Source organism: Hyperolius riggenbachi, chromosome 11 (assembly GCF_040937935.1).
Source record: "Hyperolius riggenbachi isolate aHypRig1 chromosome 11, aHypRig1.pri, whole genome shotgun sequence".
Lineage (NCBI taxonomy): Eukaryota > Metazoa > Chordata > Amphibia > Anura > Hyperoliidae > Hyperolius > Hyperolius riggenbachi.
This window is the reverse complement of record NC_090656.1, coordinates 53,570,065-53,587,382: the sequence shown is the minus strand read 5'-3', so window position 1 is coordinate 53,587,382 and position 17,318 is coordinate 53,570,065. Positions and strand designations below refer to the sequence as shown.

The following is a 17,318-nucleotide window of genomic DNA, read 5'->3' as shown; positions in this document are numbered from 1 at the left end:
GGACCCCACGTCGTTTTTTTTTTAAATTTATTTCCCACACTCAGAAGATTAAAAAAAAATTTGATAGCAAATTTTAAAAAAAAAATGACGTGGGGTCACCCCTCCCGAGCCTCTGTAACCCCTTGTCTCCCATGCAGGCTGGGATAGCCAGAATGCGGAGCCCCGGCCGACTGGGGCTTCGCACCCTGAGCTATACCAGCCCGCATGGTCCATGGTATGGGGGGGCTCCGGGGGGGAGGGGCGGCCAAGCCTTCCCCTACCCCCCGGAGCCCCTTGTCCAATCCATGGACAAGGGGCTCTTCCCCGCCTCCCTTGCCCCAGGTGGAGGCGGGGGCGACGACTCCCTGGGGGGGGGGTTCATGGTGGCATCTGGGAGTCCTCTTTAAGAAGGGGACCCCCAGATGCCCACCCCCCTCCCAGGAGAAATGAGTATAGGGGTGCAGGAGTACTCCTTACCCATTTCCACAAAGGGTTAAATGAAATAAAAACGCAACAACGAAAAAAGTCCTTTAATGTTCTAAATTAACCACAAATACTTACCTGTACCTTTAAGAAAAAAATCCCACGCCAATCAGGTCCCACGACAGTATCCTCTATCTTGCGATCTTCTGATACATGTTGATTGAAGATCTCCGCCGCCCCGACGCCACACACGCCGCCTCCGCCGCACTGCTCTCAGCTATACTAAGTATAGCTGAGAGTTGCGTCTATGCGTCTATATAGACGCATTAGCGCTAGCTGCCGCTGCCCTCCCTGCCTCCACCCACCTGTCACCCTCACCCATGCTGACACCCAATGCACCCATGGGTGCCAGCATGGGTGAGGGTGACAGGTGGGGAGAGGCGGGGAGGGCAGCGGCAGCTAGCGCTAATGCGTCTATATAGACGCATAGACGCAACTCTCAGCTATACTTAGTATAGCTGAGAACAAAAAGCATCTTTAAATTTTGGCTCCAAGGCTCCCCATTGGTTCCTTATCGACCAATGGGGATCCTCCTGATCCCCATTGGTCTGTTAAGGAACCAATGGGGACCATTGGAGCTAAAATTTAAAGATGCTTTTTGCTCTTATCTATACTAAGTATAGCTAAGAGCAGTGAGTGCGGCGGAGGCGGCGGAGGCGGCGTGTGTGGCGTCGGGGCGGCGGAGATCTTCAATCAACATGTAACTGAAGGTCGCAAGATGGAGGATACTGTCGTGGGACCTAATTGACGTGGGATTTTTTTCTTAAAGGTACAGGTAAGTATTTCTGGTTAATTTAGAACATTAAAGGACTTTTCTCGTTGTTGTGTTTTTATTTCATTTAACCCTTTATGGAAATGGGTAAGGGGTACTCCTGCACCCCTATACTCATTTCTCCTGGGAGGGGGGCAGGCATCTGGGTTCCCCTTCTTAAAGGGGACTCCCAGATGCCACCATGAACCCCCCCCCAGGGAGTCGTCGCCCCCACCTCCTCCTGGGGCACCGGAGGTGGGGAAGAGCCCCTTGTCCATGGATTGGACAAGGGCTCCGGGGGGGAGGGGAAGGCTTGGCCGCCCCTCCCCCCCCGAAGCCCCCCCATACCATGGACCATGCGGGCTGGTATAGCTCAGGGTGCGAAGCCCCAGTCGGCCGGGGCTCCGCATTCTGGCTATCCCAGCCTGCATGGGAGACAAGGGGTTACAGAGGCTCGGGAGGGGGGACCCCACGTCATTTTTTTCAAAACTTTTCCCACACTCTGAACATAACCCAAAAATTTTAATTTAAAAAAAAAATAAATAAAATTTTTCAATTTTTTTTTTTAAATATTGTTTCCCAGTATCTTTTTAACATATCCTGCAAATTTGGTGTTGCTAGGATTTAAGGGGACTTTGCTATTAACTGCTAAAGTCGGCGGAAAAAGTTTCCACGGGAATGTCAGTACGCGATTTAAATAGTTACATTTCCTTTGAAGATTTAAGATCGATTTTCTCAAAAACTATAAGGTCTTTTTGAACAATTTTTTTTTCTTCGTGTTCCCACTATTTTTCTTAACATTCCCTACACATTTGGTGTTTCTGACATTTAAAGGGGCTTTGCTATTAACCGCTAAAGTCGGCGGGCGTTTAATTTTCCCACGGTCAGAAGAAGAATATTCAAAATCGATTTTCTCAAAAACTATAAGGTCTTTTTGAAAGATTTTTTTTCCTCTTGTTCACAATATTCTTCTTAACATTCCCTGCAAATTTGGTGTTTTTAGCTTTTAAGGGGGCTTTGCTATTAAACATTAAAGCCGGCGGGCAGATATTTTCCAAACGGCAGCAAAGCAGGGGTTAAAACGATAAATAACGTTTAGGAGCAATACAAATATAAATATAAACGATAAATATCGTTTTTAAAGCCGGCGCCATTTTTTAGCTGTCAAAAACGAAAAATAACTAGTGATAATGGTTCTCTATGGGGCGCCGTTTTTTAACTACGATAAATGGCGCCATTTTTAACGGACCCCGTAATTTCGTGCCGACTTTGGCAATGAATAGCAAAGCCCCCATACAATACATGCTATTGCTACCAAAATTGCTACATATGTGAAGGAGGATAGTGGGTACAATTCAAACATTTTTCAAAAAGACCTTGTAGTTTTTGGGAAAATCGATTTTAAAAATAAAAATAAAAATGTTTTTTAAACTGTTATTTTTTAGAGTTAAAAAAACATTTTTTCTTTGCATTTTTAAAATCGATTTTCTCAAAAACTACAAGGTCTTTTTAAAAATTATTTTTTTGCCTTGTACCCATGATTCTCCTTAACATATGTAGTAATTTTGGTAGCAATAGCATGTAGGGGAGCTTTGCTATTCACTGCCAAAATCGGCACAAAATGAAGCGTAATTTACTTGTAAATTCATGTGTAATAATGAATGTTTATACAAAGTATATTAAATTGAGAATTTGTAATTACATATAGGTGTAAATGCGAAAATGTACGCGTAATTTTGCGTAATTAGCTAATTACGATCATCACTGTGTATTGCAAATTGCAACACTACCTACTTGTAAGTTAACTGGCCTATTTAACTTTTAAATACAAAATAAGGCCACGGGGTTCCATGAAAGTCCTATTTAGGACTAGGACTGTATATAGAAATGTTTATCTGTTCAGTTTATTGTCACATCAGGTTTGCTTTAAGGCATGCTGAATGTCAGCTGTGTTTTTAGCTGTCTGTTTGGAGATTAGCTTTAACAGTGTGTCAGCCATTCCGTGCTTGAAGCCCTATAAGGTCCCTTTTCCATTTGCTGCATTCCGATCTGATTTTCGGATTGCTTGCGTTTGCCGAATAACAACGGCAGCATGTAAACTGTGGTGCCGTTTTTCCACTAGTGTGATTTGTTTTTTACAGAATTGCAATGACGGACCTGCTGCATTTTTTTCTGCTTCAGGAAAATTGCAAAGCAATCGCTCTGCTATGCGAATTTCCCGCGATTCTGCAACTCTCGCGAAAGAAATCACAGACACAGCGCAGTCGAGCTGTACACACAACAGGTCACTTCATAATTGGCACAGAATTGTGGTAGAAGAAAATAGAAAAAAACATAATTGTGTTTCTTAGTGGAAAAGTACCCTTAGGCCTCTTTCACAGCTTTTGATGTGACGTTAAAGTCGCACAACGTGACCCTAACGCAGGTTATGAAATTGGACATTATTTTGCACTGCGTTGTGTCTCTTGGTGCGCAGTTTTCATCGCATACTGATGGAACGAAAACGGCGCATGGGTTACACTTAAAAAAAAATAAAAAAATTACTGAGCATGTGCAACACACATAGCGCAGCAAATTTATTGCTAAACGCACAGCATGCAGCACTTTCTAAATATTGCTGCACGTTACACACAACGCAACGTATGGACTGTGAATGTCACACAGACTTTGTATTGCTGTGCGTTAGTCTGCGTTATACATTTTTATAACCTGCAACTTTAATGTCCCACTGTGATAGAGGCCTAAGACTGCAAGTCACCAGGGGAGGTATACAGAGATTGGAAATAATATAGCACAGTTGCTGCAGGTGGTAATTACCATTCTTTGTTTTATTCAGCACTTACAGCGTTGGTACCTAATACTCAGAGCCTCAAGGCGCCAGATAATTAGAACAATAAGAATTCATAAACACAGACGGGTCACCTGATCCGTACCTATCCTGGCAGCCACCGTCCTCCGTGACTCTCTGTCCGCTCCTGCCAGCACCCACGCTGCCCCCGCAATGCATTCCTGGCTGCGCTGAGACTTGCTTCGACGCAGCAGGTGGACCAGCGAGGAAAAATTACTGGACCCCATGATTCTCTTCTGAGCATGCAGATTCCCTTCAACAAGTCTGAGACAAACATTACATGTGATTAATAACCAACCGCAGGTCGGAGAAGAAACATTTAACCACTTGAGGACCTAGGGCTTTCTACCCCTTAAGGACCGGCCACTTTTTTTCCATTCAGACCACTGCAGCTTTCACGGTTTATTGCTCGCTCATACAACCTACCACCTAAATGAATTTTGGCTCCTTTTCTTGTCACTAATAAAGCTTTCTTTTGGTGCTATTTGATTTCTCCTGCGATTTTTACTTTTTATTATATTCATCAAAAAAGACATGAATTTTGGCAAAAAAATGATTTTTTTAACTTTCTGTGCTGACATTTTTCAAATAAAGTAAAATTTCTGTATACATGCAGCACGAAAAATGTGGACAAACATGTTTTTGATAAAAAAAAAAACCATTCAGTGTATATTTATTGGTTTGGGTAAAAGTTATAGCGTTTACAAACTATGGTGCAAAAAGTGAATTTTCTCATTTTCAAGCATCTATGACTTTTCTGACCCCCTGTCATGTTTCATGAGGGGCTAGAATTCCAGGATAGTATAAATACCCCCCAAATGACCCCATTTTGGAAAGAAGACATCCCAAAGTATTCACTGAGACGCATAGTGAGTTCATAGAAGATATTATTTTTTTGTCACAAGTAAGCGGAAAATGACACTTTGTGAGAAAAAAAAAAAAAAAGTTTCCATTTCTTCTAACTTGCGACAAAAAAAATGAAATCTGCCACGGACTCACCATGCCCCTCTCTGAATACCTTGAAGGGTCTACTTTCCAAAATGGGGTCATTTGTGGGGTGTGTTTACTGTCCTGACATTTTGGGGGGTGCTAAATTGTAAGCACCCCTGTAAAGCCTAAAGGTGCTCATTGGACTTTGGACCCCTTAGCGCAGTTAGGCTGCAAAAAAGTGCCACACATGTGGTATTGCCGTACTCAGGAGAAGTAGTATAATGTGTTTTGGGGTGTATTTTTACACATACCCATGCTGGGTGGGAGAAATATCTCTGTAAATGACAATTTGTTAATTTTTTTTACACACAATTGTCCATTTACAGAGATCTTTCTTCCACTCAGCATGGGTATGTGTAAAAATACACCCCAAAACACATTATACTACTTCTCCTGAGTACGGCGATACCACATGTGTGGCACTTTTTTGCACCCTAACTGCGCTAAAGGGCCCAAAGTCTAATGAGTACCTTTAGGATTTCACAGGTCATTTTGAGAAATTTCGTTTCAAGACTACTCCTCACGGTTTAGGGCCCCTAAAATGCCAGGGCAGTATAGGAACCCCACAAATGACCCCATTTTAGAAAGAAGACACCCCAAGGTATTCCGTTAGGAGTATGGTGAGTTCATAGAAGATTTTATTTTTTGTCAACAGTTAGCGGAAAATGACACTTTGTGAAAAAACACAATTAAAATCAATTTCCGCTAACTTGTGACAAAAAATAAAATACAACGTGTTTTGGGGTGTATTTTTACAAATACCCATGCTGGGTGGGAGAAATACCTCTGTCAGGCCTGGTGCACACCAAAAACCGCTAGCAGATCCGCAAAATGCTAGCAGATTTTGAAACGCTTTTTCTTCTTTTTCTGCAGCGTTTCAGCTAGCGTTTTGCGGTTTTGTGTAGTGGTTTTGGTGTAGTAGATTTCATGTATTGTTACAGTAAAGCTGTTACTGAACAGCTACTGTAACAAAAAACGCCTGGCAAACCGCTCTGAAGTGCCGTTTTTCAGAGCGGTTTGCGGTTTTCCTATACTTAACATTGAGGCAGAAACGCATCCGCAATCCAAAATCTGCAGCAGCCCGGGAGTATGCGTTTCTGCAAAACGCCTCCCGCTCTGGTGTGCACCAGCCCATTGAAATACATTACCCTAGCGGATCCGCACCCGCAAGCAGATCGCAAACAGCAGCGGAAACGCTCCGGTGTGCACTAGGCCTAAATGACAATCTTTTGATTTTATTACACACAATTGTCCATTTACAGCGGTATTTCTCCCACCCAGCATGGGTATGTGTAAAAATACACCCCAAAACACATTGTACTACTTCTCCCGAGTACGGCGATACCACATGTGTGGTACTTTTTTGCACCCTAACTGCGCTAAGGGGCCCAAAGTCCAATGAGTACCTTTAGGATTTCACAGGTCATTTTTGTTTCAAGACTACTCCTCACGGTTTAGGGCCCCTAAAATGCCAGGGCAGTATAGGAACCCCACTAATGACCCCATTTTAGAAAGAAGACACCCCAAGGTATTCCGTTAGGAGTATGGTGAGTTCATAGAAGTTTTTATTTTTTTATCACAAGTTAGCGGAAATTGATATTAATTGTTTTTTTTCACAAAGTGTCATTTTCCGCTAACTTGGGACAAAAAATAAAATATTCTATGAACTCACCATACTCCTAACGGAATACCTTTGGGTGTCTTCTTTCTAGAATGGGGTCATTTGTGGGGTTCCTATACTGCCCTGGCATTTTAGGGGCCCTAAACCGTGAGGAGTAGTCTTGAAACCAAATGTTGCAAAATGACCTGTGAAATCCTAAAGGTACTCATTGGACTTTGGGCCCCTTAGCGTACTTAGGGTGTAAAAAAGTGCCACACATGTGGTACCGCCGTACTCAGGAGAAGTAGTATAATGTGTTTTGGGGTGTATTTTTACACATACCCATGCTAAGTGTGAGAAATATCTCTGTAAATGACAATTGTTTGATGTTTTTTACACACAATTGTCCATTTACATAGAAATTTCTCCCACCCAGCATGGGTATGTGTAAAAATACACCCCAAAACACATTATGCTACTTTTCCTGAGTACGGCGGTACCACATGTGTGACACTTTTTTGCAGCCTAGGTGCGCTAAGGGGCCCAACATCCTATTCACAGGTCATTTTGAGGCATTTGTTTTCTAGACTATTCCTCGCGGTTTAGGGCCCCTAAAATGCCAGGGCAGTATAGGAACCCCACAAGTGACCCCATTTTAGAAAGAAGACACCCCAAGGTATTCCGTTAGGTGTATGGCGAGTTCATAGAAGATTATATTTTTTGTCACAAGTTAGTGAAAAATGACACTTTGTGAAAAAAAACCAATAAAAATCAATTTCCGCTAACTTTTGACAAAAAATAAAATCTTCTATGAACTCGTCATACACCTAACAGAATACCTTGGGGTGTCTTTTTTTCTAAAATGGGGTCACTTGTGGGGTTCCTATACCGCCCTGGCATTTTACGGGCCCAAAACCGTGAGTAGTCTGGAAACCAAATGTCCCAAAATGACTGTTCAGGGGTATAAGCATCAGCAAATTTTGATGACAGGTGGTCTATGAGGGGGCGAATTTTGTGGAACCGGTCATAAGCAGGGTGGCCTTTTAGATGACAGGTTGTATTGGGCCTGATCTGATGGATAGGAGTGCTAGGGGGGTGACAGGAGGTGATTGATGGGTGTCTCAGGGGGTGGTTAGAGGGGAAAATAGATGCAATCAATGCACTGGGGAGGTGATCGGAAGGGGGTCTGAGGGGGATCTGAGGGTTTGGCCGAGTGATCAGGAGCCCACACGGGGCAAATTAGGGCCTTATCTGATGGGTAGGTGTGTTAGGGGGTGACAGGAGGTGATTGATGGGTGTCTCAAGGTGTGATTAGAGGGGGGAATAGATGCAAGCAATGCACTGGCGAGGTGATCAGGGCTGGGGTCTGAGAGCATTCTGAGGGTGTGGGCGGGTGATTTAGTGCCCTAGGGGCAGATAGGGGTCTAATCTGATAGGTAGCAGTGACAGGGGGTGATTGATGGGTAATTAGTGGGTGTTTAGGGTAGAGAACAGATTTAAACACTGCACTTGGGAGGTGATCGGACGTCGGATCTGCGGGCGATCTATTGGTGTGGGTGGGTGATCAGATTGCCCGCAAGGGGCAGGTTAGGCGCTGATTGATGGGTGGCAGTGACAGCGGGTGATTGATGGGTGGCAGTGACAGGGGGTGATTGATAGAGTTGGGCTGAACCTCCGATTTTCGGTTCGCAAACCGGGTTCGCGAACTTTCGCGAAAGGTTCGGTTCGCGTTAAAGTTCGCGAACCGCAATAGACTTCAATGGGGATGCGAACTTTGAAAAAAAAAAATAATTATGCTGGCCACAAAAGTGATGGAAAAGATGTTTCAAGGGGTCTAACACCTGGAGGGGGGGGTGGCGGAGTGGGATACATGCCAAAAGTCCCCGGGAAAAATCTGGATTTGACGCAAAGCAGCGTTTTAAGGGCAGAAATCACATTGAATGCTAAATGACAGGCCTAAAGTGCTTTCAAACATCTTGCATGTGTATACATCAATCAGGTAGTGTAATTAAGGTACTGCTTCACACTGACACACCAAACTCATCGTGTAACGCACCGCAAACAGCTGTTTGTGTAGTGACGGCCGTGCTTTACTGGTGCGCACCATGGCGAGAGTGCAGGTTTTGGTGGCTTTACAGCCCATATGGTCATCTGGCTGATGTAGCTGAATGACAGAACAGTGACTGTCCAGCTGATCAAATTTGGTCTGACCACAATGAGGCAACGACCTTATCGTGGGTGTGCCCCCCGAGACACTCATCTAGGCGCCGGTCATTGCTCCATTGTGATACGCAAGCCCCTTCACCACGGCAAGGTAATGATCACGAAGGGGAATGGGCGCATGTACATGCCTTTTCTTTTGTTGTTGCAGCTGCCCGCAGTGCAGCCAGAAAAATTAGGCAGTCATGTACACGCACCCGAAAAATTATTACAGCGGCCGCTGCTAGCAGCGGCCTAAAAAATTCAGCAATCCGCCTGGAGTCCCGGACCCTGTTGGTGGTGGCGGAGAAGGTAGTCAAGCGGCCTGCAGGCAGACATGCTGTGTGGAGGGACTGGGAGCGACTTAGTCTTCTTGGGGCAGGCCAGGCAGCCAGTCACACGGCGTGCAGGCAGAGATGCTGTATGTGCGGGGACTGACTTAGTCTTGGGGCGGGCAGCAGCCCTCCGGGATCCATGCCTCATTCATTTTGATAAAGGTGAGGTACTTAACACTTTTGTGACTTAGGCGACTTCTCTTCTCTGTGACAATGCCTCCAGCTGCGCTGAAGGTCCTTTCTGAGAGGACGCTTGCGGCAGGGCAGGAGAGAAGTTGGATGGCAAATTGGGACAGCTCTGGCCACAGGTCAAGCCTGCGCACCCAGTAGTTCAAGGGTTCCTCATCGCTGTTCACAGCAGTGTCTACATCCACACTTAAGGCCAGGTAGTCGGCTACCTGCCGTTCCAGGCGTTGGTGGAGGGTGGATCCGGAAGGGCTACGGCGAGGCGTTGGACTAAAGAACGTCCGCATGTCCGACATCACCATGAGATCGCTGGAGCGTCCTGTCTTTGACTGCGTGGACACGGGAGGAGGATTAGTGGCAGTGGTACCTTGCTGGCGTTGTGCCATCACATCACCCTTAAAGGCATTGTAAAGCATAGTTGACAGCTGGTTCTGCATGTGCTGCATCCTTTCCACCTTCCGGTGAGTTGGTAACAGGTCCGCCACTTTGTGCCTGTACCGAGGGTCTAGTAGTGTGGCCACCCAGTACAGCTCATTCCCCTTGAGGTTTTTTATACGGGGGTCCCTCAACAGGCAGGACAGCATAAAAGACGACATCTGCACAAAGTCGGATCCAGTACCCTCCATCTCCTCTTGCTCTTCCTCAGTGACGTCAGGTAAGTCAACCTCCTCCCCCCAGCCGCGAACAATACCACGGGAAGGTTGAGCAGCACAAGCCCCTTGCGATGCCTGCTGAGGTTGTGCTCCTGCCGCTGTCCCCTCCTCCTCCTCCTCCTCCCCCAAAGAAACACCTTGCTCATCATCCTCTGAGTCTGATTCGTCTTCTGCACTCGACTTCTCTTCTGCCTCCTCCTCCCCCCTCTGTGCTGCCGCAGGTGTTGAGGAAACAGCTGGGTCTGATGAAAATTGGTCCCATGCCTGTTCCTGCCGTAACGGTTCCTGGTCACGCTCATTCGCAGCTTCATCCGCCACTCTACGCACAGCACGCTCCAAGAAGTAAGCGTAGGGAATTAAGTCGCTGATGGTGCCCTCACTGCGGCTCACCAGGTTGGTCACCTCCTCAAACGGCCGCATGAGCCTGCATGCATTCTCCATCAGTGTCCAGTTGTCGGGCCAGAACATCCCCATCTTCCCAGACTGTTTCATTCTACTCCAGTTGTAGAGGTAGTGGGTCACGGCTTTCTTCTGTTCTAGCAGGCGGGAGAACATGAGCAGGGTCGAGTTCCAGCGAGTCGGGCTATCGCAAATGAGGCGTCTCACCGGCATGTTGTTTTTGCGCTGAATTTCCGCAAAGCGTGCCATGGCTGTGTAAGACCGCCTCAAATGCCCACAGAACTTCCTGGCCTGCTTCAGGACATTCGCTAAGCCAGGGTACTTTGCCACAAATCTTTGAACCACTAGATTCATGACATGTACAATACAATACAATAACATTTCTATAGCGCTTTTCTCCCATAGGACTCAAAGCGCTTAGGCTCTCTCAGATTCAGTAATTAGTAGGATGAAGTATTCACACAACAAAAGTTATATTTCTGCAAATGCCAGACTGAACAGGTGGGTTTTCAGTCTGGATTTAAACACGTCCAGGGATGGGGCTGTCCTGATCTGTTGAGGTAAGGAGTTCCAAAACGTAGGGGCAGCATGACAGAAGGCTCTGGGACCAAAAGTTTCTAAGTGGACTCTGGGTATGACTAGATTATTAGAACCTGTGGATCTGAGAATGCGGGGATTGCTACGCAGCTGTAACATATCTTTCATGTATCCAGGGCCTAGATTATTCAGGGATTTAAATGTCAGTAGGCCGATCTTGAATAGGACCCTCCATTCTATAGGTAGCCAGTGAAGGGAATGCAGGACTGGCGTTATGTGGCAGTGACGGGGTTGGTTGGTTAGCAGTCTGGCAGCAGTATTCTGTATCAGCTGTAGGCGGTACAAGGCTTTTTTTGGAAGGCCAGTGTAGAGAGCATTGCAGTAGTCCAGTCGGGATGTGATGAAGGCGTGGACTAAGGTTGGCAGATCTTCTGGGGGTATGAGGTGCTTGATTTTTACAATGTTCTTTAGGTGAAAATAGGATGATTTCACCACAGCAGAGATTTGAGTTCTGAAGTTTAAATCCCCATCAATTAGAACTCCCAGGCTACGCACATGATCAGAGCTGCGTAGATCCGTGCCTCCTATTCCCAGTGGTGAAGACTGCAAGTTAAGTTGTTTTGTTATCATGCTCTGCCCTCCAATCAGAAGGACTTCAGTTTTGTCTGCATTTAGTTTCAGCCAGTTGTCATTCATCCATTGCTGTAGTTCACGTAAGCAGGCGTTTATAGTTAGAGTTGGGTCTGTCACACCAGGCTTGAAGGAAAGATATAGTTGGGTGTCGTCTGCATAGCAGTGGTATGTCAGGCCATGTTTTTGGATTAGTTTTCCCAATGGTAGCATGTAAATCGTGAAAAGCAGGGGAGAGAGGATTGAGCCCTGGGGCACCCCATACTTAAGTGTTACAGGGGTGGACAGGAAGGGCCCCATACACACTTTGTGAGTTCTGCCACTCAAGAAGGATTGGAACCACTGAAGTACTATGCCATCAATGCCGCAGTATTCCTGTAGCCTGTTTATCAAGATGTCATGGTCAACTGTGTCAAAGGCTGCAGAAAGGTCTAGCAGTATGAGGATCGAGCACTCTCCTCTGTCTCTTGCCATGAGCAGGTGGTTGCATATTTGGATGAGGGCAGTTTCAGTGCTGTGGTGTTTCCTGAAGCCAGACTGGAATGGGTCATAACTGTTATTTTGTAGGATTCTGGCTTCTAGCTGGAGGTATACAGCTTTTTCAATTAGCTTTCCCAGAAAGGGGAGGTTAGAGACAGGTCTGTAGCTGGTCATTGCATCTGGGTCCAGGGAGGGTTTTTTGAGGAGAGGCCTGATGATTGCTTCCTTCAGTAAAGCAGGAAATATCCCTGATTGTAAGGAACAGTTAACAATTTTGAGGAATACCGGTACGAACAGGTCGGGGCAGTTCAACATGAACTGTGTTGGGCCAGGATCCAGGTCACAGGTAGTTAGGCGGACGTGAAGGAGGATGCTTGATGTGACTTCTTCATCAATTTCTTTGAAGTTTGACCAAGGTGTTACGTTGTCTCTGCTAATGGTCTTCAGCGCTATATTAGGCTCAGATGCTGTAAGTTGGATGGCGGACCTTATAGCGGAGACTTTGTCTGTGAAGAAATGGGCAAATTGGTCACAGAGGTCCTTTGAAGACTCGATATTAAGTTTTTGACATGCTGGGTTGCAGAGTTTTTCCACTGTGCGGAACAGTTGGGCTGGTTTGTTAACTGCATTTGCAATATTTTGTGATAGAAAGGATGATTTTTTTCCCGTGATTACCTTTTGGTAGCTCTTCAAGTGGAAGATTAAGGCATGTTTGTCTTCTGGGGACTGAGATTTGCGCCACAGCCTCTCAAGTTTTCGGCCTTGTCTTTTCAGCTCTTTTATAGCGTTATCAAACCACTGTGCATGATGGTGTGGAGTAAGATATTTGGTGCGCAGAGGAGCAATGGTCTCAAAGGTGGAGGACACACATTTGTTGTATTTAAACACCAGAGTATCAGGGTCCAAGCTGGAGTCAGTCAATTCATCAAAGCTAAGGTTATCTCGGATATGTTGTGGTGTTAGCCCTTTTAAGCGGCGATATTTTATTTGATTCTTGACCTGGTGTTTGACGGCTGGTATTGAGAGGGAGAATGTGCCATGCAGGGTATGTGTGTCAGCTTCCCCATATGCAAAGCGGCAAGCAGATTGCTGCCGTTGTCGCACACCACGTTGCCTATCTCCAGGTGGTGCGGGGTCAGCCACTCATCCACCTGTTTCTTAAGAGCAGCCAGGAGAGCTGCTCCAGTGTGACTCTCCGCTTTGAGACAAGCCATGTCTAAGATGGCGTGACACCGTCGTACCTGGCATGCAGCATAGGCCCTGCGGAGCTGGGGCTGTGTAGCTGGAGAGGAGAACTGCCACTCAGCCAAGGAGGAGGAGGACAGCGAAGAGCATGTAGCAGGAGGAGAGGAGGTGGCAGGAGGCCTGCCTGCAAGCCGTGGAGGTGTCACAATTTGGTCCGCTGCGCCCTGCTTGCCATCGTTCACCACCAGGTTCACCCAATGGGCTGTGTAGGTAATGTAGCGGCCCTGCCCGTGCTTGGCAGACCAGGCATCCGTGGTCAGGTGTACCCTTGACCCAACGCTCTTCGCAAGAGATGACACCACTTGCCTCTCAACTTCACGGTGCAGTTGGGGTATGGCCTTTCTCGAAAAATAAGTGCGGCCTGGCATCTTCCACTGCGGTGTTCCGATGGCCACAAATTTACGGAAGGCCTCAGAGTCCACCAGCCGGTATGGTAACAGCTGCCGAGCTAACAGTTCCGCCACGCCAGCTGTCAGACGGCGGGCAAGGGGGTGACTGGCCGAAATTGGCTTCTTCCGCTCAAACATTTCCTTCACGGACACCTGACTGCTGCTGTGGGCAGAGGAGCAGGAAGCGCTCAAGGGCAGAGGCGGAGTGGAGGAGGGTGCCTGTGAAGGTGGAAGGGAGAAAGCGGCAGAAGCAGATAATGCACCTGATGGAGGAGGAAGAGGAGAAGGAGGGTGGCTTTGCTTTTGTGTGCTGCTGCTGCTTTTGCTCAGGTGGCCATCCCATTGCTGTTTGTGCCTTTTCTCCAGGTGCCTTCGTAAGGCACTTGTCCCTACGTGAGTGTTGGCCTTTCCACGGCTCAATTTTTGTTGGCAGAGCGAGCAGATGGCTTTGGTCCGATCTGAGGCACACACATTAAAAAATTTCCACACCGCTGAGCCACCCTGGGATGTGGGCACTATGGGGACCTCAGCAGCTGATGCTGAAGGGCAAGTTGGCTGGCTGTACATAGGTGGCAATACATGGTGCCGGACACTGCCACCAGCTGTTTCTGACGAAGAGCTGCCCCAGCTTCTTTCAGCAACTTCTCTCCTCCTCCTACTCTCTGACTCCCCCTCTGAACTGTCCCCCTCTTCATCTCCTCTATTGGGTACATACAGTGGATCCCTATCATCGTCATCATCGTAATCATCCTGCCCAGCTTCGCTTGCCTCAGACAAATCCAAACATGCACCAACATCAGTAGGTCCTTCATCCTCCTTACACGTTACATCCATAATGTTGCCGCGTAACTCAGACATATGAGCTGGTGAAAATTCATCTGGCTGTAACAACAATGGCTGTGCATCAGTGATTTCACCACTAAATAATTCTTGCGAAGTGTCAAATGCAGCGGAAGTGGTGCTAGTAGTAGCACTGGTGGTTGAGCAAGATGAGGTGTTCTGTGTCGCTAAATACTCAACCACGTCCTGACAATCTTGGGAGGTGATGGGACGTGCCTTCTTCCGAGCACTGTACTGTGGGCCAGGTCCACACGAAATTACATTTACACGACCTCGCGCAGACCTGCCGGGTGGCCTTCCTCTGGCTCTGCCACTACCTCTTCCTCTACCTGTTTTGTCCATATCGGGTATGCACGGAGTGGTATATCACACTGCGTGCACTCACGTAGGTAGGTGGGTTCACTTAACTGCACAGGTATGCGCACTGATGCGGTGGGTTCACTGAACAGAACAGGTATACAGTGGCGGGTTCACAGAACAGGTATGCAGTGGCGGGTCCACTGAACAGAACAGGTATGCAGTGGCGGGTTCACTTAACTGCACAGGTATGCGCACTGATGCGGTGGGTTCACTGAACAGAACAGGTATGCAGTGGCGGGTTCACTAAACAGAACAGGTATACAGTGGCGGTTCACTAAACAGAACAGGTAAGCAGTGGCGGGTCCACTGAACAGAACAGGTATGCAGTGGCGGGTTCACTAAACAGAACAGGTATGCAGTGGCGGGTTCACTAAACAGAACAGGTATACAGTGGCGGTTCACTAAACAGAACAGGTATGCAGTGGCGGGTCCACTGAACAGAACAGGTATGCAGTGGCGGGTTCACTTAACTGCACAGGTATGCGCACTGATGCGGTGGGTTCACTGAACAGAACAGGTATGCAGTGGCGGGTTCACTTAACTGCACAGGTATGCGCACTGATGCGGTGGGTTCACTGAACAGAACAGGTATGCAGTGGCGGGTTCACTTAACTGCACAGGTATGCGCACTGATGCGGTGGGTCCACTGAACAGAACAGGTATGCAGTGGCGGGTTCACTAAACAGAACAGGTATACAGTGGCGGGTCCACTGAACAGAACAGGTATGCAGTGGCGGGTTCACTTAACTGCACAGGTATGCGCACTGATGCGGTGGGTTCACTGAACAGAACAGGTATGCAGTGGCGGGTTCACTTAACTGCACAGGTATGCGCACTGATGCGGTGGGTTCACTGAACAGAACAGGTATGCAGTGGCGGGTTCACTTAACTGCACAGGTATGCGCACTGATGCGGTGGGTCCACTGAACAGAACAGGTATGCAGTGGCGGGTTCACTAAACAGAACAGGTATACAGTGGCGGGTCCACTGAACAGAACAGGTATGCAGTGGCGGGTTCACTAAACAGAACAGGTATGCAGTGGCGGGTCCACTGAACAGAACAGGTATGCAGTGGCGGGTTCACTAAACAGAACAGGTATACAGTGGCGGTTCACTAAACAGAACAGGTATACAGTGGCGGTTCACTAAACAGAACAGGTATGCAGTGGCGGGTCCACTGAACAGAACAGGTATGCGCACTGATGCGGTGGGTTCACTGAACAGAACAGGTATGCAGTGGCGGGTTCACTAAACAGAACAGGTATACAGTGGCGGTTCACTAAACAGAACAGGTATACAGTGGCGGTTCACTAAACAGAACAGGTATGCAGTGGCGGGTCCACTGAACAGAACAGGTATGCGCACTGATGCGGTGGGTTCACTGAACAGAACAGGTATGCAGTGGCGGGTTCACTAAACAGAACAGGTATACAGTGGCGGGTCCACTGAACAGAACAGGTATGCAGTGGTGGGTTCACAGCACAGGTATGCAGTGGTGGGTTCACAGCACAGGTATGCAGTGGTGGGTTCAATGAACAGGTATACAGTGGCGGGTCCACTGAACAGAACAGGTATGCAGTGGTGGGTTCACAGCACAGGTATGCAGTGGTGGGTTCACAGCACAGGTATGCAGTGGTGGGTTCACAGAACAGGTATGCAGCCAGACAGGAACAAGCTAATCCTAACTAATCTTTCCCTGAGAGACAGTCTGCAGCAGCTCGCCCTACTCTGACTAATGCAGGCACACGAGTGGCCTTAATGGCCGCCGCTGCCTGCCTTATATAAGGGGGGGGTGGGGCTCCAGGGGCTAGTGTAGCCTAATTGGCTACACTGGGCCTGCTGACTGTGATGTAGAGGGTCAAAGTTGACCCTCCATGTGCATTATGGGGCGAACCGAACTTCCGCAAAGGTTCGCCTGCGGGACGCGAACGCGAACCACTGAAGTTCGCATGGAACCGTTCGCAGGCGAACCGTTCGGCCCAACTCTAGTGATTGATGGGTGGCAGTGACAGGGGGTGATTGATGGGTGGCAGTGACAGGGGGTGATTGATGGGTGATTGATGGGTGATTGACAGGTGATTGACAGGTAATCAGTGGGTTATTACAGGGGAGAACAGATGTAAATATTGCACTGGCGAATTGATAAGGGGGGGGGGGGGTCTGAGGGCAATCTGAGCGTGTAGGCGGGTGATTGGGTGCCCGCAAGGGGCAGATTAGGGTCTGATCTGATGGGTAACAGTGACAGGTGGTGATAGGGGGTGATTGATGGGTGATTGATGGGTAATTAGTGGGTGTTTAGAGGAGAGAATAGATGTAAACGCTGCGCTTGGGTGGTGATCTGATGTCGGATCTGCGGGCGATCTATTGGTGTGGGTGGGTGATCAGATTGCCCGCAAGGGGCAGGTTAGGGGCTG

At 47.7% G+C, this 17,318-nt stretch overlaps 2 protein-coding genes across 3 annotated transcripts in view; one reads left to right on the top strand and one right to left on the bottom strand.

Annotated features, from left to right (window-relative positions):
* The window catches only part of RRAD (RRAD, Ras related glycolysis inhibitor and calcium channel regulator), a 117,038-nt gene that overhangs the window by 27,134 nt on the left and 72,586 nt on the right, over nt 1-17,318 (top strand). The gene's annotated exons all lie outside the window — the stretch shown is intronic.
* The window catches only part of LOC137537929 (ankyrin and armadillo repeat-containing protein-like), a 97,254-nt gene that overhangs the window by 63,494 nt on the left and 16,442 nt on the right, over nt 1-17,318 (bottom strand). For both annotated transcript variants that reach the window (XM_068259856.1, XM_068259857.1), the window contains exon 3: nt 4,147-4,325. In XM_068259856.1, the coding sequence (XP_068115957.1) occupies nt 4,147-4,325 (179 nt within the window). The remainder of the gene's footprint in view (nt 1-4,146; nt 4,326-17,318) is intronic.